Below are 22436 nucleotides of genomic sequence, written 5' to 3'. Positions count from 1 at the left end.
GCTTCTTTGGAGGAAAATTTTTCACCAACTATGAAGGCTGGTGCTTCACTAGTCACCTACTTCAAAAAACCTGGCCAACCTCCAACTCTGTTAATATCTTGATATATACAATCTCACCTGCAACACTTGGAAAAATCAGACCCTTACTTTGGCTGTAAATCGGATGGCCCATCTTTGAACAACAGGGTTATATGCAGTAAATACCTGGGGTACAGAAGCTTGAAGACCCCGCTTACAAAGCAGAGGTCTGTATCTTATTTTCTTGGGCCTTGAATGCTACATGAGAACTACCTTCAGGTAAAACAAATCTTAAATACATACTTCAACGTTTTATTGTCATTTTGAAACATCTCAAAAGACAGATGTTACTCTTCATTCCTCGTATAAAGTGTCACTTAAATTCTACCTGTTTAACACCGAGAACATCTTCCAGTTAGTTATTATTATTATTAACAGGATAGATAGAACTTAAAGAACATGCCTATCCATCCAAAACAAAGTAAATCTGTTATACTCTCCACTGACTTATTTTAAAATACCACGTTTCAATGACAAGAAGTAGTTAAGGTATAATGCTGAAAAGCCAATTTCTCATTTGACTTCATAAATGCATAAAGTTTCTGTCATTCTGTGTGATAAAACAATCAGATGGTCTATCAATCAACAGGCTGCTTAAACTCACCAAATATAATCACAAGCACTATCTCTGCTTTAATTACTGCCGTGACAAAAACATTCAACATCAGAAGGAGTGTGTCGTGCCCTTGAGAACAGCAGCAAGCTAAGTCAATATTTGGTGAGACAGAGACATCTTATTTCTCTCACTGGAGTAAAGGAACAAAGAAATAGATTTAAATGGATATACAAAAGCTTGCCATGAACACATTTGAAGGAAATTACTTTGGGGAACACCAGGGAAAAAAGAGTTCATACCTGTCAAAGGAATCTGTTGCTACCTTGTAGAGGTAAATAAAAAGTTTGCTGCAATGTCTTAGCGTAGGTGACACAGAATCCAGAGCGATTAGGTCATCCTCCAACAGTCTTTGAAATAATTGTGTATTTGAAGGAAAGACATTCAATGGACTTATTTTTCTGGAGTCTGAGAAGCAGCCAAGCAATCGAACAGCATCTGCCAGTTTTTCATACTGGATCTCTGTTTTGAAGAAATGAGAGTTGGCTGGCTCGTAGCGCATCGCTGCAGTCAGTGTGCAGAACACCGTGTGAAGCAGTTCAAACACTTGATTCTGGTTTACTTTCTCCCAGCCATTCTTCGGTGGTGAGCACAGAGATCTTTCCATAGCAACGAGCAAAGATGTGACGTACACAAATCCACCAACTTTTCTAAAAACAGTTCTTGTGCGATGGCTCTCTCTTAGCACTGACAGGAGAGCCTACGGACAAAACAAGTAATCAAAATGAAGAAGAAAAAAGAACAGCATTACTAATTCTTATTCTGTTTGATAATACAAGCAAAATTATTGTCCTTTGTCAGAATCTGGTAATGCATCAAGTCTCCAAAGATCTCTCTATTTTAAAAGTCCACATGCTCAAGAACTCACAAAATAAAAAGACAGAGTGGAGGAAGTAAAGCATTGCCCCTAACTTAAAAAGTACACATTGAGGAATGAGCTGGCCAAGAGAAAAGGTTTAGTCAAGTCTAGAATGGAGCCCAAAATTGCCACATAATTCTCTTCGCGATAAGGCAGACAATACAGCTGCTAGAGAGGAATCTACTCTGTCGTCATACTTCACAAACGATTTGGAAAAAGAGCAGGCAAACAACTGTATGTAGCTACGAGAAATCAAAATACTTAAAACCTCAAAGCACGCTAATACAGGCTGCAGTGATCTACAACGCATAAGCTTCTGGACAAAGTGTCGCCAACAGTCAAAACAAAACAGCAGTAGTAAATAAATAGTAAAACAAAAAAAATAGGTTTAATCTTTTCTCTACAATGAAACCCATAAACATTTGAGCTGAATGAACCATGGCTTTAAAAGAGTTGCTCAAAGACAAACCTAAGAGAGAAACAATTACCCAGAAAATGTTACTGGTCGAAGGGAATACAAAGCTACAGCATAAACAGTGGAATCTCAGTTTCAGAGAATAATACCCAAAATTCTGTGAAATGGGGGACTCAGAGATGACGGTGGGGGAAAACACTCCCACACTACCTAAAAAAAGCAGCTGTCACAGGGAGTTTGACCCACTTGTGAACTAAAAAAGTAAAGGAAAAAAAGTATCTCCATATCTAGTGTCACAGACAGCAGAAAACTGTCACTGTTCCAGAAACCTAGAGTGCAAAAATAAAGTAAATCTTCCATGACTGAGTGCTCATTTCTTCAGAATCACACACTTCTGATGCACTCAGAGGACAGACAGGAAAACAGACCGTTTCACTCTTTTAAGGGCAGTATCTCATTTCCTGCCAAACTTGGATTAAATTTATGGGACGTACCACTGCAACAATCTCGATTGCCAGTTCCACCACCAAAACAGCACAAATGGATGCAAATACAACAGGTCAGACAAAGAGGTCAGGAACCTCGACTTGCTGCCTTAAATCCATTGGGAACTGTGGTAACTTTTCTCTGCCTTTAAGTGCCATGAATTAGATACACTTAAAAGCTAGAAGATGTTGACAGACAAAATACGTTAAATGAATCATTTTATTAGCTTTCCTCTTTCTCTTTTAGAATAACATATGGCTGCTCATCTGCCAGAGGAATACTACAGCTCCTTGTAACAGGGATGAGCCTATATGTCTGCCAATTCTCTCGGGTAACACTCATGTTTACCCAATACTACTTGCCTAGCTTTTCTAGCCTAACGTAACAGTATTATGTCAATTTTCAAAATAACATTAGCTATTTTGAAAAGAAATTGCGGGTTTAGATTAGCAGCCAAAAAGCTTGTAAGAAAGAACAGTTGACGGTCTTCTCTTTCCTCCTTCCACTACTAGGCTTCTTTTGCAATATTTCCAGTTTTGCTTAAGAAAGCAAAAATCTTTTTTTTTTGAGTTTTTTTTTGTTTGGGTTTGTTTTCCCTCATATAGACTTCTCTTCTGTGGATACTAACATTTACATCAATATAGACACATTGAACTTTTAGAACTAACATACTGTGTTATAAAAAAGCAAGTGTGTCCCAAGACAACACAAGCCAGTGCTGAAAACACACTTTTGTGTTACGTGCTTTATTTTTTCCCTATGTATTCTCAAAACATTTAACTGAATAATACTCTGCAGGGAAGATTATCATAGCTGTATAATCTCATTCCCTAAGGCTAATGGTACTAAAAATAAAATCACTCACTAGTTTTCATCTCTGTGATTCTGAAGCCTGTCGTGGATGAACAGAAAAAAAAAAAAGCATCAAATATACTAATCTCAACTCCATAGACAATATACATGAAACCCCTTTCTCAGAGTATTCTGTGAAAAACCATAGATTAATGTTTTAGGAGCAAGTCATAAGCAGCTCTTCATTTACCCTTAAGATATCCGTTTTCAGCTGCAGTTCTGTAGGTGGAGCGGAGTGCATCAATCCCAGCAAAGTGCCCATATCATCTTCCCCACTAGGTGACAACACCAACTGCTGGATGATCATCAGCGCATGCTGTCGGCACTGCGGATACTTCACAATGTTGTGCACACATCTTGCGCCACCAAACTCCCTGAAAATACCTATGCAGATTGCAGGGAGGGATGGGAGGGTTGTAAGGATAGGAGCACAAGTAATAAAAAAATATATACAATCAGTAACAAATAACGACAAAGGAAACACAAAAGACATTTCAATTCGCTTCTAAAGCTACGATTATAGACTTTTAGCTGTATGGATGCTTAATGACTTTTACTAGTATTTACTAGTATTTGCCTCTCACAACAAACAAAATAGAACTCCTCTTCAAATATTTTCCACCACAGGTGTTGAATACAAGAGTGCAGTTCTAAAAGTCTCAGTAAATCTGCTTCTTCAACAAATGTTTTTCTTTTTGTGATAGAGTTCAAAGAGTTGACCGAAATAAACCAAAGACGTAACAAAAGCTGCATCTTTAGTGAAGACTATCAGCTATTTTCATTAAGGATTGCATTTATTACTCTAGAGTAATTTGGTTTGTTGCCAAAAATATAACTGAGCTGCTGGACAAGAGCAGCCAGCTGCGAGCACTGACCTGCTCTGTCCACAAGGACTGTGAGGTAATACACAAGCTTTCTTTCACCAAGATTCATCTCTGCAGTGATAGAGCTTAAACAATTGTTCTCAAGCTTATTAATTACACGTAACGTGCAATATTAATTCAAAATTGTCCTAAGACCTCTGCTGAGCTCTGGATACAAGGCCATTGTGCTCACGTTCCTGTCCTGCTGCACAAACAGGGACTACAACTTCTCCGAGAGCTGGTTTCTTCCCTCCTCCTGTACAGCTCTGTCACACATCTGAGCTTGGAGCTACTGATCAAAATATAGCCCTCAGACTCTGCAGTCCTTACAAAAAACCTCTGTGATTCCATGCCACAGCTCTGACATGCCTAATTCTGTCTAATGAGAAAACCCAAGCTGAGTAATAAATGTTCAAGTGTATAATGGATTCATATGATTTACCTGTAATCAACACTAATTCCTCTCTGACACCTTCTTATTTCAGTCTGGTTGGTCTATTTCTTCAGTCACCATATTCAAAAGAGTCCAACATTTTTTTCCCTCTCCCCGACAGGATAACTAGCTTGATGGGTGCAAGGCCAACAGCACAAGATATGTACTTCAACTTCAGTAAGTTTCTGGCAGCGTTATCCACAGCATCCTCACAAGCAGCCTTACACAACAGTATAAATGCGAGCATAACAGACTAAATACAGAACTAATTGAAACATCAGCTCAGAGTAACGCCTGCTTCTCTACTATGCCTTTCTGATTTGACAAAGGACACGTCACCCAGCTTATCTTGAGTGCCATGAATAATGCCTTTACTGATACTGATTGGGCCCCTCACTGCAAGAAAGACATTGAGGCCCTGGAGCATGTTCAGAGGAGTGAAACTAAGCTGGTGAGGGGTCTGGAGCACAGGCCTTATGAGGAGCGGCTGAGGGAGCTGGGATTGTTCAGTCTAGAGAAGAGGAGGCTCAGGGGGGACCTCATCGCTCTCTATAACTACCTGAAGGGAGGTTGTAGTGAGCTGGGGGTCAGACTCTTCTCTCTCGTAACTAGTGACAGGATGAGGGGGAATGGCCTCAAGTTGCGCCAGGGGAGATTTAGGCTGGACATTAGGAAATGCTACTTTTCTGAAAGAGTGGTCAGGCTGGAACGGGCTGCCCAGGGAGGTGGTGGAGTCACCGTCCCTGGAGATGTTCAAGAAACATTTAGATATAGCGTTGAGAGACATGGTTTAGTGGGGTTATTGGTGGTAGGTGGATGGCTGGACTAGGTGATCTTGTAGGTCTTTCCCAACCTAGCTAATTCTATGATTCTATGATTCTATGATATAAGAATGAACATATTTAGCAGGTGTGTGGATAGAGTTGAGTTGGTAGATGTAAAAATCCAGTGTTGTGGACAAAATTCAAGAGTCAGTTCTAAAAATAAAAATAAAAAAAAGCATAGCAATGAAATGACTTCGACCACATTGGAGGTTTCAGAGGATTAGAAACTTACCACGAGGCAATTATGTCTAAATAGCACATGAGAAGAAAAATGTAAATTAATATCACAGGATATTAACAAGGATGCATGATGTAGCACCTGAGACACAAGACGAAGATAGAAGTCATCCAGCTGTTTTAAATACAATAGCTATCTGCTGTTGCCTTCCAAGAGTGCTGGCAACGGGACAGATGACAAAAATACCTCAGCTTAACTCGCAACAGAGAACACATTGTATGTGAGGAAAAACAGAGGTAAATCACTAGGACCATAGAGGGAGGAAAGGTATATAGAATATAGCTATATAGAAACTTGGTGGCTTTTTCAGTGGCTACACGAAACATCTACTCCGAATGACTTCTACGTAGGTTCAGCACATACTGCCAGACTATATTACTTCATACCCTTTCTAAAGAAGTATTACTACATTTGTTCAACTTAGATAACTCATTCAAAGTATACCTAGATAGTACTTTCTTTCTTCCAGAGTGCACTAAGATGCAACCACTTCTCTACCCTGACTCTCAGCCATTGCTCCCAGCTACATCTTTTGGTAGAGTCCTTCAGAATCAGCGGTACTATAATTCCTTGCTGCTAGCAAAATGAGACGCCTTGGCACGCAGTTCTTGGCCTCCGGCAGACAGAGGAGTTGTCTTCCACTTGCTTGCACCGATAACAGACAATCTTGCCCTACTCAGGCAAGATTTAAACTCCTCTGAAGGATTTGAATGACAACACAGAATTAACGTATTAAAGCATTTTTACCCAGGAGGCAAAGAAACACTATCTACTGGAATTGCATTAGTCAAAAGCTAGAGGAAAGAGCTTTTCAATGCATGTGTATGCTCCCACAACACAAAACTTTAAAGAACGGAGGAAAAAAAATGGTGAAACTTTTTTTTTCCTGTAGGTCACAAATAACAGCCTCTATGCTCTGATTCAGCCTCCAGCGTAGCTGGCAAGTGATGTAAACAAATCACAGTTTTCCAAGTAAAGTTGTGATATGTTTTTGCACGCTGTTGGTACATAAGCACATCTGTACTCTGAACTTGCTCTTTTGTTTTATTGTGGGACAAGAAAATGGGTTTCAGATGAGAACAAGTACCTTCTCCACACTTCGGAAGGAAAGGAGAAGAAGAGATTACATTCAATTTTCCCTTGCTTTTTCTTAAAAGAGAACACTTCTCCACAATACATCCTCCCTAACCTGGAGGGAAGCCTTAAACTCTTTAGTAGAGCTGCAGAATCCTTCAGTGACCTTATACCTAGTGGCAATAGGCTCATCTATATGATGGCTCGTCAGTCCCTTAAGACTACTCCCATCTGTGGATTACAGGCAGAATGCTATCCCTTTACACCAGCTCTGCTGCACTTAAGAACACCTTCCCGGTCCAATATTCCCTTGAGTTAATAAAGAGAGCCATCAACTCAACGGAAATTTTTGCAGCAAGCCACTCTGCTTTCGATGACCATCTTGTTGAATCTGAAGACACAAAGTAGAGGGGCAGATAGAAACCACACGAACTGCCAAAGACAGAAGGACAAAATTGTTTTAGAAAGCTCGAGGTAGCAGTGTTACAAGCCTGACTACAAATGACCACAGTAATGTGTGGGGAGAAACGGATGTGTGGTTCTTTAAGTAAAAAATAGCCAAGAACATCAAGTTAAAAAAGAAAAGAAAAAAAGCTATCTTGAACATATTATTTCATGCACTCTAGCTTATGCTACTGATTTTTTCTTATGGAAAAAAGCTAGGCAAGAAAAAAGGATATTTCACTGTGATTAATTGCCTGAAGATAGAAAATCAGGACTACTTTGTCTTTAGCCAAATTTCTCAGTTGCATTTTTATAAGTGCTTTGCCAATGGTCTTTCTACTTACCTGCATTTGTGTTTGATCCTTGTAGTAGAACCGTCAGGGTCTCCATAACCAACAAAGCCAGCTGCTTTTGGTCCTCAAATGAGCTGTTTCTTGAATCCCCTAAAAATAATTGCAGAAGTAGAGACATAGTAAAAAAAAAAAAAATAAATCACTCTTTGCTAAGATGCTGCTTGATTTTTTCCACCAACACTTTCATTTTATTTATTTCCCCAGAGAAAACAAACTAATCAAATTTCAAAGCAAGTAAGATTCAGTCTGCACGAGCATCCATTGGAAAGCTTAATTATGAAATGCTTGAAAATGCCATTTATAAAACCAAGAATTTTAACAGAGCTTTTGAGCTCTGTGAGCTCAGTGGCTGACACTGCAGCTGCATGTGTTGTTTCATATCTCCAAATATTGTTTCTTCAAGTCACAATGCTACATCGTTGTTGAAGACCAGCAGGATCTGTTTTGTGACCAACAGGATCTGCTTTGTTCTCTAAGAACTCGCAAAGAAAAATTCCACACAAAAGCACAAAACTACATCTACCTAAGTAATTTAAATGTGTTGATGATCTGACAGGTGTAACAGATTAACCTACACTGCACATGGCATTCCAAGCACAGCATCACACTCCAGAAGAACTGCAAGATGGAATATGAGGGCAATGTCCAACCAGGCAGCACCCTAATCAGATGACATCTTCATCCATTTATTGATAAGCACTTGAGAAATTACATATTTTCCAACAAAAGTTTCTGGCAATGTAGGTTTTTACATGTAATCAACTGACTCGCCAGCAAAGCTTCATACTGTAAACCCAGGCAAAACAGCCAAAAATTACACATAGAAGTGTCAATGACACATGCTAATTCCATTGCTGTTTGAGTAAAAAAATATATTTAAAAGAGTACAAATATGGTCTACACTTCCCAAGCAACTATGTGGCTTAACTCAGATTTCCCATTTTGGACATGAAAATACTTCTTTTTTTTTTTTTTGTAATGTTCTTATTAGAATATAGACCTCATGCCTTTAGAAAAAAAAGTCAGTAAACTTAAATATATAACCCCATGAATAGCTTTATAGTACTCCAAGGGGACCAGGCAGGACAGTTAGGGGGAAGAGGAGGGGAAGTGGGCAGGCTACGCATTGTTTCTCCACTCTTTCTTTTGATGTAAAGTAACTTTAATATTAAAAGCAATGTACCGAAAATCTTTGAAAAAGTAAATTATGAACTCTTACTTTGCACTTTCTGAGATAGCTTCATGCAGGACAGAAAGAAAGAGAGAATCCCAGTGTGTTTTTAGGATGGCGCAGATGTACCTGGCAGAACTCTGCCCTTAAGATACAGATTCCAACTTTCTTAGTTTTCCTCATAACCATTATCCTCCAACATTCCCAGCCAAAAAGACATGCATTAGTAAAATGGAAGACCACACGCTACCTTGATCATTCAAAGCCTGAGTGGGATCTTTCAGAAGGGCTGCATATTTATGAAGAAGATTTACCATCACCTCCAAAAGCCCCACCTCCCTGAAGACATCCTTAAAGATGTAGTCATGACGGGTGAACTTCAGGAGCGTCTTCATGGCAATGATGCTACAGTGATAAGAAGTGCTGGATTTTAAAAGGATGCTCACACTGATCAGTTCTTTACAGGGTATGTAATTCAAGCTGAAGACAACAAATTCCAGCATCTCAAAGTATTTGGTCTGCACTTCTGGAAGTTTAGAAATTTTCTCTGCAAACTGAGACAATGTGTGCTGTGATTCCAAAATGAAGTAATTGGCATTGTCCGCCATATAAATATTCGTGATGGCATCAAGGATAATTTGTGCTAGATAGCTAGTTTTTGCTTTCAAAAATGCATTCTGAAGGACGGAAAACGCTTGAATATTCCTCACGCTGTGACCTAAATTAGGAAACAAAGTGGGATGGGAAGAAAAAAAAGTGAAAGTTCTTGATTGTCTCAAACAATGAGCACGCTTACTAATAACAATCCATGCATTCTAATAAGCGTGGTTAAAATAACAGTAACGTTACTCCTTTTGTTTTTAATTAAAATGGGCTCTTCCAAAAAGCCTTTGCATAACCAATTATATTGCAAATCCTATGATTTACTATTCTTTCAGATGACGTCTTTGTCTTTGAAAGCAAGTGTTTACACATGCAGCTAAATGAATGATAGTTTCTTTCAAATAGGGAAGTAAGGTGACCTATCTTTAAAATTTGCAAGAGGATACAGTTCTAGAGAAAAAATAAAGCCTGCATGTCATCTATGTGGTGTGTAAGAAAACACAGTACAGAAACAGTAAAATGTTCTGTATTCTGTAATACAGAAGACCACTACGTCCTTCACGAGTTTTAGGTAGGCTAAGTTTAGAAGAACATGCATCTGATCGCCTTCATTTAATGGAGCAATAAGCATTGACAAAGCCTTATCAGTTGAGTTCAAAGCTAAACAGCATGCATGGCCTCTGAGTTATCATGTTCCATTCACTCTTTGGAAATTCTGTGCAATAAAAGAGAGCCAAGTGCAGAGGAACTCCAGAAGGCTGCAGAAGGCCTGACTTCAACAGGGAGCATGCGCTTGCTCAGTTCTGCACTAGAAATTTTTACATGAATAATCATACCAGTATCAGAAGATGGCGTTGGGGTGGCTTTTGGGAATCAGCCTGGGAATAAGAAAGCTTTGACAAGGTCCGGTACTATCAATGATTAGGAAATTAAAACAAACTGAAGAATTTGTGCTAATATTACTGCTATATTAGGCTTTACACAGACTTCCCATCTCTAAAGGCTAGAGCAAAATTCTTTTAAGTGCCAACAATTTCAATCAGATCTCATTCATTTAGCCAAAGACTGCCTTGCTTACACGTGTTCCTGTGGCTCCTATAATGTTCAATGGGCAGTGCAGATATTATCCTACTAGAAAGATGCCTCAAAGCTCAATGTTGTAACTTTTACAAGGACAGTAAAACTCATAGTGGTCCAATCCCACTGTGTAAGAATTACCTCATGATAAATATCCTTTGGAAAAAAAATACATGAAAGAAAATCAGGATGCTCTAACAATAAAACCTTACCTTCAAACAAGATAAAGTAAACCATTAAAATGATTTCCAAACCTTTTGTAAAAGAAGAAACTTAATTTGTTGTGAATACTACTGTCTCCATCTTTTATAAACTCAGTTGTCCAATTTAAAAGAAAACTGAATTATCTCAGTGTCTAGCCCCACTACTTTCCCCGCTGTATTCCTCCAGAAAGGAACAAGAAACTTCCTTGAAAAGTTACATGCAACAATTTCACTTACTGGAAGAATATTCACGTTAAATTGCAAGTCATATTCATCCATTTCTAAAAGAAGGTGTTTTGCATGCTTTCTTTGAAATGAAAAATGTTGGAAAGTGGACAGAATTCAATAAACATGAAAGGAACATAGGCAGTGACAGGTACAACTAGTTACATTCTAATTAAGTATAAACAGTCGTTTCAGGCAATCAAGCAGATTAATGCATTATCTTTGATTGTTACAAGGACCCCTGAAGAAACCAAATCTTCACCAGCTCTACAGAGTTCAAAACCTAAAAAGATTTAAATAAAAGCAATTAAGAAAATGTGTTAATACGTTCTCCACAGAAAGACAACTCATCAACAGAACGGAGAAATAAAAGGAACTGATAGACGTATGACAAACACAATGAAATGAAACATGAGGATTTTTTTTTGAGAATGTAAGAGACGGTGGTTCTTATGTTACTATCTCATCAGCGCTGATTAGCTTAGGCAAAAATTAGTGTGTTGTTAACGGATCATGAACAAACTAAATTCTACTTATGACTATCATCTTTTCCTGTTCAGTGCAAAGGGAAAACAGCCTCCATAAACAACGAACTTCCTCAATACCAGAAAAGTGATTATCCAAAGAGCTTAGATATACAAGAGAAATGGTCAAAGTAAAGCCATTAGCATACAAATCTATAAAGATATAAGCATAATTCTATCACAAAACCTTTGCAAATGACTCCAGTGTTCCTAAAACCAGAGAGAAGCCCAAGAAGCAAGCCAGCTCCACAGTCACCTGCTAAACTCCAAAGTCCTTTGTTACGTACAAAGTCAAATTGCATTTTAACTGTGTAGAATCAAAATTCTGTTTTTATAAAAATCGTTCCCCAGAAAACTTACTCAACCTTAGATCCATATCCTAATTCCACGTGGCTGCAAACACACCCCAGATTTCACCACTTTGAATGCTCACTGGTGATGAAATGAGAACAGCTCACTAGATAGCTTTTGTCAGCTTTAACAAGTGTAACAGAAAGCAAATCTCCACAATTAAAAACAAACAAAAACCAAACAAACAAGCAACAACAAACCACCACTAAAGCATAGCATAAGCCTTCAGTAAGTTTTATGAGATTAGCTTAACTTAGAACATTATAAATCAAACCAGTGCATCTCCCCATACTGATAATCTCTTAAAATATCCAAATAGAAATGGTGAGCTTTCTGCAGGAGATGTTTGACTTGCCCTACAGTTCTCAAAAAAAATTGATTGTACACATGCTTTTTTAAGTATCAAACCCAAAGAAAAAGGATCTCTAAGATAACCAAGTACTTAATCAACGATCTTAGTAAAAGAACTTATACTCAATGGCAAGCAGTTTGCATAGTACATAGCTTTTCTGTATTTTGTCGTTTCCATTTTAAAACATACAGTGAGGGAAAGAAAAAACACTCACCTTTGCCTGCCGGCTGTGGCACTGCAAAGCCAGGTAGTAGGAAAGGTACCCCAGTGGTAACGCCAGCTGGTTTCAATTCATTTACACCATATGTTGTTAAGGAAGTAATCAAATTAACCAAGTCCTTCAGAGCATCCTTTGATTCAGCCTCTTTTGCCTGCTCTAATCTAAAGGAAATAAAAACAACAATAGATTATGTTAGCACAACTCAAATCACTGTCATCAGTGATCTCTTTCATTTTTCTCTATTAACTTAGAGAACACACCTCCAGTGCCCTGTACAGTATTTTACACGTTTTCCGTTCACATTTCTAACCATTCAGTCAGTCAAACATTAATGGATTTATGACAGCATACATTTATTTCCTATAGAAATTCACTTCATAAATCTTGCCATGAACTCAACAGCCTGCTAGAAAGCTGCACAGATATTAAAAATTAATTTCAAAGCATCAAAAACAAGTGGCAGCAGGGCAAGGGAGGTGATTTTTTTCTCTGCTCTGCTCTTGTGAGGCCCCATCTGGAGTACTGTGTTCAAGCTGGGGCCCCCAGTACAGGAAGGATGCAGAGCTGTTGGAGCGGGTCCAGAGGTGGATCACGAAAATGATCAGAGGGCTGGAGCACCTCCCCTGTAGAGAAAGGCTGAGGGAGCTGGGCTTGTTCAGCCTGGAGAAGAGAAAGCTCAGGAGAGACACCTCATCGTGGCCTTCCAGTACTTGGAGGGAACCGGTGAATGGCAACCAGCCCACAGGAGGGGGATTGGAACTGGAGGGGTTTTAAGGTCGCTTCCAACCCAAACCATTCTGTGACAAATCCTCTCACGAACAGGAAGCTGATCGGCAAATACCTAGATAATCTGCCAATAAATAAACCTGCACTTAATCTACTGTGCCATCTTCATAGCTGATAATTTGTGTTAATGAAATAATCTTACTAGGAACAGAACACCTAGAAGTGCACAGCCAAGTATCTTCTTTAGAACTACAGACTCTTATATGGAAATCCTAGAGGGTAGAAATTCTAACGTCTAATCCTAATCGCCATTTACTGCTAGTAATTCAGTCAGGGAAAATAAAAAAATGAATACAAAGAAAAAAACCCAAATCATTAAAACCCAGATTATTCTTCTCAGTTCCAATCAACTGCTTATACATTCAAATCTTTTTATCCACATATTACTGGTTCAGGAGGACAAGGCTAAGGAAGACAGCGTGAGCAAACAGCTTTCCCTTAGTCCCATGCCAATTGCCCAGCCAGGGACCACGGGTCACATTGTGGGGCTGCGGTGACAGGGCAGAGGAAGGCAGCAAGAGGTAGTTGGGACCAACAGCACCAACAGGACAGCTTGCTCCCAGCATCACATCTATCTGCACAACTCAGCAGGAAACCAACTGAACAAAATGCTGAATTGCTATGCAACCATCTTCTAGCTGAGAAGGCACTCGAAAGTCACCAAACATTTCACTGTATACTAAGTCTCTACAGACCTGAGGAGAAAGCCAGGGACCACAATCCCTTATTTGCTTATACAGTGTAAGCTGTATTTTTCTTCATGCTGATAAACTCATTCTGCATCCTGCACCTTCTCCGCAGTGAGACCTATGGTTGAACCTCATTCACACAGCCATTACAGAAGGACTCAGCCCGTCCATTACTACTGCATGAATCCTCCACGCACTCTGCCCTTTCAGATCATCAAGGTGAAAGTTTACACTCTCTCCCTTGTTCTTCACAGGTCTCTGTCAATTTCTTATTAAGGCAATATCTTCACCTACTATTTTGCCTTACTAGTTCCAAAGCCTTCCCTTCTTTGTGACTGGACTCCCAGTGCCCACATTTCATACTCCTACACGACTGTCATCCTCCTAACAGTACCGCATACTGGAAGACCTTCTTCCAAGCATTTTTTGCAAGGTTTTTAGCAATTTTTCTGGAGCCAGCTGACAAAGAAGCAAGGATAACACGTTTCTGTGCTTTAACTCTGTCATGATGTCAAATGGCGTGCTGGTGTGCTGTGTGATCGTGCTCTCTTTTTTTCAGACACACAAACATGCTCCTCTACCTATTCTCATACACCTGCCAGGGAATCTCCACTCTCTGGCTGAAAGAATGAGCAAGCTCAGGAGAAAGCCTGTTTAAAACACTTGATGTACAGAGGATCGCTTCTGTGCTTGAAAACAAAATTACTAATGACAGCACATTCCTAAAATTCTGCCTAAACTCCGGCTGGCAGAAAACAACCAAGTTTTTGATATATATAACAATGCATTCATTCAAATAATTTAATTCATACTCAAAACCACAATTTATACAAAAGAACTATAACATAACATGTATTGTAGCAATTTTGGCACAGATGGTAATTTATGCACGATTCTAACTGTCACTAAGGATTTCGTATGCCACGATAAACGCCTGGTATTCTTTAAAAACATACAAACAAACAAATGTAGTTTTCTATTACATCCTAAGTTTTTAAGTTCTAACATTTGGGTACAAAAGCCTAGCAACCTAGAATCCAAAACAAAAGGCCTGAAAAACAGAGTTAGCTCTTAACACTAACTCCTCTCATTAACAGCTATTACAGCACTGTTTCTAACCATCTCTGATTCCCATATGCATGATAAGGTGTACTTACAGATCTCATTTCTCCGTTAGCATCTTGTGTTTGAATAACACACATCAACACCATCAGCACAGTACCTGCTTCCTTCTATCATACAAGAGGATTTAGTAATAAACCAGCACCAATGAACAATAACCTAAACAACGTGGTTTCACAGCAGGAGAGAAGCCTGTAACTTGATGTTTTGGTCCTGTCTTCATTTCATAGCAACCTACAGCCATTTTTTTTCATTTAAATCCATTGAACTATTCTTTAATAGGAAATCTTTTTTAAAAGAGCTCACAGCCATCTGTCTGCATTCTTTTTGCGTACCTGAGGAGGAGATCGCAGAGGAAGTTGTATCCTTGCCATATCCTAAAATCATCCAGTAGTGTTTGTGATACATCACTGGAATCTTTGAGAAAACAAGAAAGCCCAGCAAACATCTCAACTATTTCAAGGGGAGAAAGGTCATCAGACTGCTGCATGTTCTGAACACACGTGGACAAACATTCTTTTTCTGAAAAGAATTGTAAGAAATTTAGGATTTTACTGACATTAATGACTGAAATGAGAACAGTTAGTAAATGAAACATAGCAATAAGGTAATGGTTACTTACTTATCTCTTATCATGCAACATGGAACCTGACAGAATGCCTAGAGAGAAGTAAGATTCTCCAGTAGCTTCAGATCTGATTCCTACCCTTTTTCTGCCAGCCCTATACTCCCTTGGACAATGTTTACATCTTGAAGAAGACGAAGGAGACAAATACCAACTCTTATTCAAAAAGTTTATCTGGGAAAATCAGTAGAATGAAGAAAACAAATATGAACAGTTTTAGTAATTCTAAAAGACCCTATTCTGTATTTAAAAACAGTTATAGAAAGCCCTGAACTACACTAAATTGCTGGTGTTAGGTAAAACCTGACATAGAACATTCACTGCACAGCTCCCCTCGTCAGCAGTACCTCGGCTGGCATTATGTGCTTGCTCAAAGAATCTTGAGGCAAAGCAGACAGCTTGTTTCATTCTACATCTCCACTGGCATTCTCCATTTCCATTGGCACATTCCAAAAACCTTTCTCAAATCTGTACTCGGATTTCAGGTTTCAAAGACACTCCGCTTCAGTGACTTCCTACTCAAACTTTCCAGTATTTACAGATAAATGCAAGTATTTCTAGCCAGGCTGATTGCAAAGATCAGATCAAAACACAATACAGTGAACAGACGTTTCTTTGCGCGTGATGAAAAGCCTTAACTTTTCTCTAACACAAGATGAGTCTCCTGACACGTTATTACCTCTTAAGTCAGGTTCATTTTCATGTACCATCACAAAGCTATCAGAAGGCTGCTACAGTTGTATGCAAAATAATTATCAGCTTTAAAATCCAATTTGAAAACATTTAACCAGTGCCTAATTTGTGCTTCTAAGGGATGCTGTACATTCACTTCTTTCTCACTGGAATTGAAAAGATGCTGCTAGTGCCAGAAAAAAAGAGAGACTGACATTTTCTGTGAAGTATGCAGAGACAGAGTGATACCTTTCATAAACTGCCAAAAAGGTTTTGCAGCACCTTGTAAAAATCTGCTTCCCAGGATGTGGAGAAACAGTGACTTCTTTTCCCCCCCACTAATCACTGACCACTACAACTTGTGGTAACAATGTCAGCTCATTGAAACAAGTGTTCAATTTCAAAAACAACATATACATTTAGATGGTGCTACAGTCTGAAAACCCTAAAGACAACATCAGAAATATATTTTACCCTATCAAACCCTAAATACCTCAACACTCATGCAACTTTAAATTAATGCAACACCACTATTTTCATTAAGATATTTGTTCTCAAAGCTCTTCCCATGCATTCTACCCTCTCTGACACCAGTTGTCATTTCACTATGCTCTCACAAGTCGTTTGCCACTAACCAGTGTGGCAGCAGCCCTTCTGAGGCAAACATTGAGCAATTCCTTGTAAAGATGCATCAGGATAAAGTATTTGTTAGGTTAGCTTTCAAAATTTCTCAACATCTCCCCCTTTATGCTAGTTTCCACACCAAAAACAGGACACTAGTTCCCTCAAATAAGGCCAGGAGGTAAAACTGAATGATTCAGGCTGCTTCATTCTTTGGTGGCTGTCACGCTAGTGGCTTAGGAGCTAAGAACAGCCCCCCTGGCAGAGGTGTGGGGGGTAGCTGAGCAAAGGAAGGAGAGCCCTGGGCTAGGTGCTAGGGACAATGTCTTCGGGCTTAGGGAACTGGCAGGACTGGCTGGATGCAAGCTAGCTGTTCCTGTGCACCATCAGTAAGTACCTGGGGGTTCTACATTCACACCAAGTTCCCTCAAGCATTTCCTAGTGCCTCTCTATTATCCAGGTTTCAGTGTGTTCAGTGTATAACAGCCCCTTGATGTCCAGGATAACAGAGAAGACAGCAAATTACTGGTGGCAACATCAGTCTGACCCAGTACTTCCTGCAGAAGTGAAACGTCAGACAAAGAACATTCTCTCAGCATATCCAAATTAGCTCTCCCTGATTTTCATAACGTACCAGTATTTACTACAGGGCAAATGCTTTTCTGGAGCTTCCAATAGCTCAAAATGTGTCAGCAGTACACTCTGAGCTGATTCCTCTTCCTGCAGCTTCCTCAGATGTCTCTGCGCTTGAGTTGCCAGCTAGAGCAGTACCTAGGCAAAGCGACTGCACACAAAGCACTGCTAGCTTGCCTTGCCTCTGCAAGGGATTGCTGCTGCTAATTCAAATGTCAGGCAGAAAGCAACAAAATTCCCCTAAGAATTAATGCTAGCAGCAAAAACAAACATGTTCATCTGCACAATGAGCATTTTGCAGTAGAAGCAGTTACTGAAGTTGCTCAAGAAGTAGCAACAGTGAGATAGAATCTGTCTTCCTGGTTATCAGAACCTCTACGGCAAAGCAATAGGAAAACACCGTTCTTTAGTTTTAGATTGGCGTGTACGAAGCAAAATAAACTGAAAATACAAATGCTCTGAAATGTTACGTGTACATCAAAACTTACATCCAAACAAAAAGCCCGCGAGCTTTCCTTGATCTACAGTTTTCAAGCCTATTTCACTATTAGTAAAGCAATCAAAGATAAATGAATAAATAGCATTGGAGAAAGACACGTACCGTGAATGTATTTCACTACATTGACACTAAGGCCGTGACGCGATATGGTCATCAGTACTTCCCCTGCACTCTTCCTCCAAGGCAAATTATAGGGAGGGCACCATGACGTTATTGCACTGAATAAAAGCTGCAGATCATCCTTTTGAGCCAGTTCTTCCGCAGGGGACACAAAACTGCACAGTTTTACTAAGATCTGAAACAGTAAGTCAGTACATATCTAGCATTATTATCTCGCTATTGGTATTGCCATTTCTGCCTAGACTTAGGAAAAGTTGAAACTTTCTTCAAATAAGTGTGCATGTTAGAAGAAGCAACGTGCTGTTCTCCCTTCAAATACTGGTTTTCTATTTTAAAGACAAGGTTATTCAACACGTGGCTACTTCAGGTCTCAATTCAGCTGCAGATTATTAGCAAAACTTAAGCAGCAAAGCTTAAATAAATCTCTCAGCTGAAACAGCATGCTTGTTTTGGGTACCAGCATATTCCTTCCTTCTATAATCCACTCGTTCACTGATTCACAGGTTTAAATCCTGCAGTGGGCCAAAAGCTCTGAGACGCAAACCATTACGCTCTTTCCTAATGCAGGGAAGTTCACTGAAAAGCTGCTGGCAGAGCAACATCCGTCCCTTCTCAATCAAACAAAAACAGCCCCAAAAGCTTGACAAGGCTGTAGCGTTGCTGTAGCCTTTCCTATCTGAAAGCCTGTAGCCTGGATCCAAATTGCCAGATACAAGACAATATGCAGCAATGCAGCCTGTCAGTACACCACGTGTTCTCTGTTGTGCATTTTCTGAGGACACCTGTTGTCCACTTTCTGTCTTCTGCAGGAAGCTGAGGCTCTCTCCCAGAAAACATAAGGAAGACTTTGTAAAGCTACCTGCATCCCAAGGAGGCACAGAAGCTAAGTTGAAACAAAAGCAGAGCACAGGGGCTACCTGAAGCCTCTCCTACTCCAGCTACCTCATTTCAGAGCACTACTTGATGGCCCTTGATGAGGGTCAGAGAAGAGCAGAGAAGTAACATATTAGGGGAACAGTGTTTAGGTAACTTCCACCATTTTTTTGTTTGTTTGTTTGTTTGTTTTAACTCTGCTAACTGAAATACAGCAATGTAATTTCTGAAAGGTAGCTCAAAGCACATTGTGATTTCTGCTTTGGAGGAAAATGCGCTATACTAGGACAAAAAAGCCAGAAGAAGAAAATGGCTACATTCCAATATAGTGACTGTCACTGGGCAGATAGTGTAGCTAGTGATTGTGAGAATAAGTCTGATCTTTATTTTTGTAGCACAGGTACCAAAATGCTGCACAAATTTTACACTTACAAATCTCAGCACTGCCTTCATATCACTGAAGGTGATGATTACCAACAGTTTTCTACAGTTTTGTGTATGTAGTTACGCAGACACTTCCAATGTGTACATGGAAACTGACAGTATGACCATTGAATCTAGTCTAACAGAAACAGTCAGCTTTTTCTAATAGTTTAGACGTGAGAACATCTGGGAATTCCTTCACAAAAACTCCATTTGGAACTTGGAAAGCAGGAGCAGGCAGGATGGAGTCCCCGGTCTCCCTGGCAAATCTGGGGGAAAGTATCTGGAAAAACATGAGGGATAACTCTAACAGTGAATGCAAGCTCAGATGGTTCACTCTCATATTTAAATTACTTATTTCCAAATGTATGGTTTACTTCCGTAAGTAAAAGGAAATCAGAACATGTTAAACTAACTCACAGATTATTAACAGTACTAATACTTTTTTACTATGTCTACTTCAGTCAACAATGGCCAAAGATACCAAACATCAGTTAGATTAAAGCAGAGCAATAGCAAATGCTTTGCTCCCTTTATGCAGCTGTGTGGAAGAAGTGCAGCAGTTTTTTTGGAAGAGATACCTGCTGAGGGCAGAAATCACAGGACAAATGGGACAGGATTTTTAACCTCATCTGTGCTTCCAGAAAAAGCAATCTAAAGATTGCTAAAAAGAATCAAGTAAGAGCAGTTTCTGGAGATTTCTCATGAAGCATTTCCCCTCTTTTTGTAAGATCTATGACCTATTTTACCTTTCTTACCTGTACAAAGACTTTCTGTAGTAGCGCTCGGCGCTCTGCGAGAGGTAGCTCATTCTGTGCTCCTCCAACTACCTCAGGCACATGTGGAAGGTCAAAAAACAGATACAGACATTTAACGAGTGTGGAAGGCACTGACATTGTAGTCATGCAGTCCACGGTTTTCTGGGGAGACAGAAAATAGAGCAAAGCCACAGCTGAGAGGATTATTATATCCAAGATGTTATGCTCAGTTGACTCAAACACTGTTTTTTCCTTCTAACACTTCTGAGCTGTCCAGGTAGCTGTACAGATTGACCATCTATTTGCAAACGTCTACCTAAATAGTAACCTTAAAAATAGCATCCTAATTTATTTACATGACAACAGCACCTAACAGCCACAATCAGGAGCAGTCCCTGCACTACAGAAACTAAAACAGACAGCCTCTGCCAATAGAAGCTTACAAGTTGATTACACCACATTCAGCAAAGCCCTCATTAAGCAGCTATTTAACAGTAGAAATGGGAGTGGGCAATTAGTCAGTTCATGCATTTGGATGGCAAGAAGGTAGAAGTAGGCATAAGGAGCAAAGCAGAAGAAAATAAGAAAGCATCATTGGTAAGGAAAGCCAAACTGGGTGGAGGCTGGTGACATACTAGATGTATGGCAGATGACATGCTGAGTTATAATGGTAGATTAGAGCAGAAAGAGCAAACCACACAACAGCCTGTACATTGCCACAGACTGGTTCTCTAATGGGGGCAGGGAGTGGAACCAAAGGCAGAAGCAGTAACATTCATGATACCATTTGTTCACCATTGCTTTTGGCTTTCCCTTCCAGCAATGCCTCCTACATAAATTGGGGGGCAGGCATGTACTGAGACTGACTGATTTAGGTACTGCATGTGACATGGATGTCTTCCGAGGCTAAGCAGCAGCACGTTCAACAAGCCTTTGGGGAACAATAATGATTGCCTGCAATAATTCTAACTTGAAGTTCCAAAAGAGTGATTTTTAGGCAATTGAAACCACAAGGAGCTGAAGTGGAAACTCTGTGGCACTTTAGCAGAAAAAAGACCTTAACAAAGAAAGCAGAAAGCAGTCTAGAACATCATTTAGTGTGTGTTCTCACAGTTCACCATTGAGATTCTTGTATGTGTCCAAGCCCACAACTTTCATTTAGCATCGTTGCTTAAGACTAACCTGTCCTGACGAAGCTAGTAAATTAATTGTGGTGAGCAGCATCCAACCTCTACTTGCTTCTTCACTTTGATTGATCTCCAGAAACTGGACGATGGCACGACTTGCAGCCTCTGTAAGGGGGACAAGATTAAAAGAAAGGAAAAGAAATAAAAATTCAGTCTGAAAGTCTGCAGCGGGGAAGACATCCTCTCAACAGTCCATGCACTAAGCATGAATTCAGCTCTGCAGCACTGCTTGCAGGAAAAAAAAAAATAATCAAAAACAGGAAAGAAAAGGACTAGGTTCAGGCCTATTCTCTCCCAATACACATTCTTGTCTTCCAGGTGCACTCGGCTTTGACACTAAACTAGGCTGTAAAAAGTACGTTTTAAGTATCATGTTTTCAACCAGTAGTCAGGCTGTGCAGTTGCATGCAGCAACTTTTCTTTAAGTATTTTGGCTTTACCAACCACAACTTACTCTTTTTCAGGTATATTAATTCACTGTCATTTAGGAGTTTCAGTGGGAAAAGCTGATATTCATTGTCTGGGGGGCAGAAAAAGCACTACACTGAAACAATAGTATGGAGAATAACTGGACAGGACTGAAGGGAAGGAGAGATTCAAAAAGACAAAAGGAATAAAAACAGGAAAAGAATAGTAAAAATAAGACCAACAACTATCTCAGCCCCATCCTACTTTTTTTTGTAAGATGAAAATGCTAACAACATAGGGTGAGTTTTTATGAGGAAGGGACCACTTTTGGAATCAGAAGCGATTCTATATCAGTGAGAGCCCAAGTTAAACATTCAGCCTGGGAAATAAGTTATCATCCTCAATAAATATGAGCAAAACACAATACAAACGAGAATATAAATGAACTGAAAATGAAGTCCTAACTCACTGCTGTCTAAATACATGTGTGTTAAGACATCTGTAATGCCAATAATGGGAAGTGCCCATTTTGCTTAAGGAAAATCTAAAACCGCTTTGCATTAATAACTGCACATCAATCATCTTCAACACTTTCAGTGTCAGCTAGGACAGAAAAAGAAGGTGCATAATATTGCTGAAGACAGGAATTACAATGAAATTACAAAAGAAGAAAGAAGTCTGCAGTTGAAGAAGAATCCAACTTTAATCTTGTTTTGTCTGTTCCGTCTGCTGTCAGATTCCCCCACAATACACCTGTGCACA

The 22436-nt window shown here is 39.6% G+C and overlaps 1 protein-coding gene across 8 annotated transcripts in view; it reads right to left on the bottom strand.

Moving 5' to 3' along the window:
• Nucleotides 1-22436, bottom strand: part of WDFY3 (WD repeat and FYVE domain containing 3) — a 142078-nt gene that overhangs the window by 74420 nt on the left and 45222 nt on the right. For all 8 annotated transcript variants that reach the window (XM_021394984.1, XM_021394990.1, XM_021394987.1 and 5 more), the window contains exons 5-13: nucleotides 21262-21371; nucleotides 20080-20241; nucleotides 18008-18200; nucleotides 15191-15377; nucleotides 12253-12419; nucleotides 8954-9421; nucleotides 7524-7622; nucleotides 3494-3687; nucleotides 934-1391 (exon numbers count right to left, since the gene is read on the bottom strand). In XM_021394984.1, coding sequence (XP_021250659.1) covers nucleotides 934-1391; nucleotides 3494-3687; nucleotides 7524-7622; nucleotides 8954-9421; nucleotides 12253-12419; nucleotides 15191-15377; nucleotides 18008-18200; nucleotides 20080-20241; nucleotides 21262-21371 — 2038 coding nt within the window. The remainder of the gene's footprint in view (nucleotides 1-933; nucleotides 1392-3493; nucleotides 3688-7523; nucleotides 7623-8953; nucleotides 9422-12252; nucleotides 12420-15190; nucleotides 15378-18007; nucleotides 18201-20079; nucleotides 20242-21261; nucleotides 21372-22436) is intronic.

Source organism: Numida meleagris, chromosome 4, assembly GCF_002078875.1.
Source record: "Numida meleagris isolate 19003 breed g44 Domestic line chromosome 4, NumMel1.0, whole genome shotgun sequence".
NCBI classification, from domain to species: Eukaryota; Metazoa; Chordata; class Aves; order Galliformes; family Numididae; genus Numida; species Numida meleagris.
This window is presented reverse-complemented; position numbering and strand designations above follow the sequence as displayed.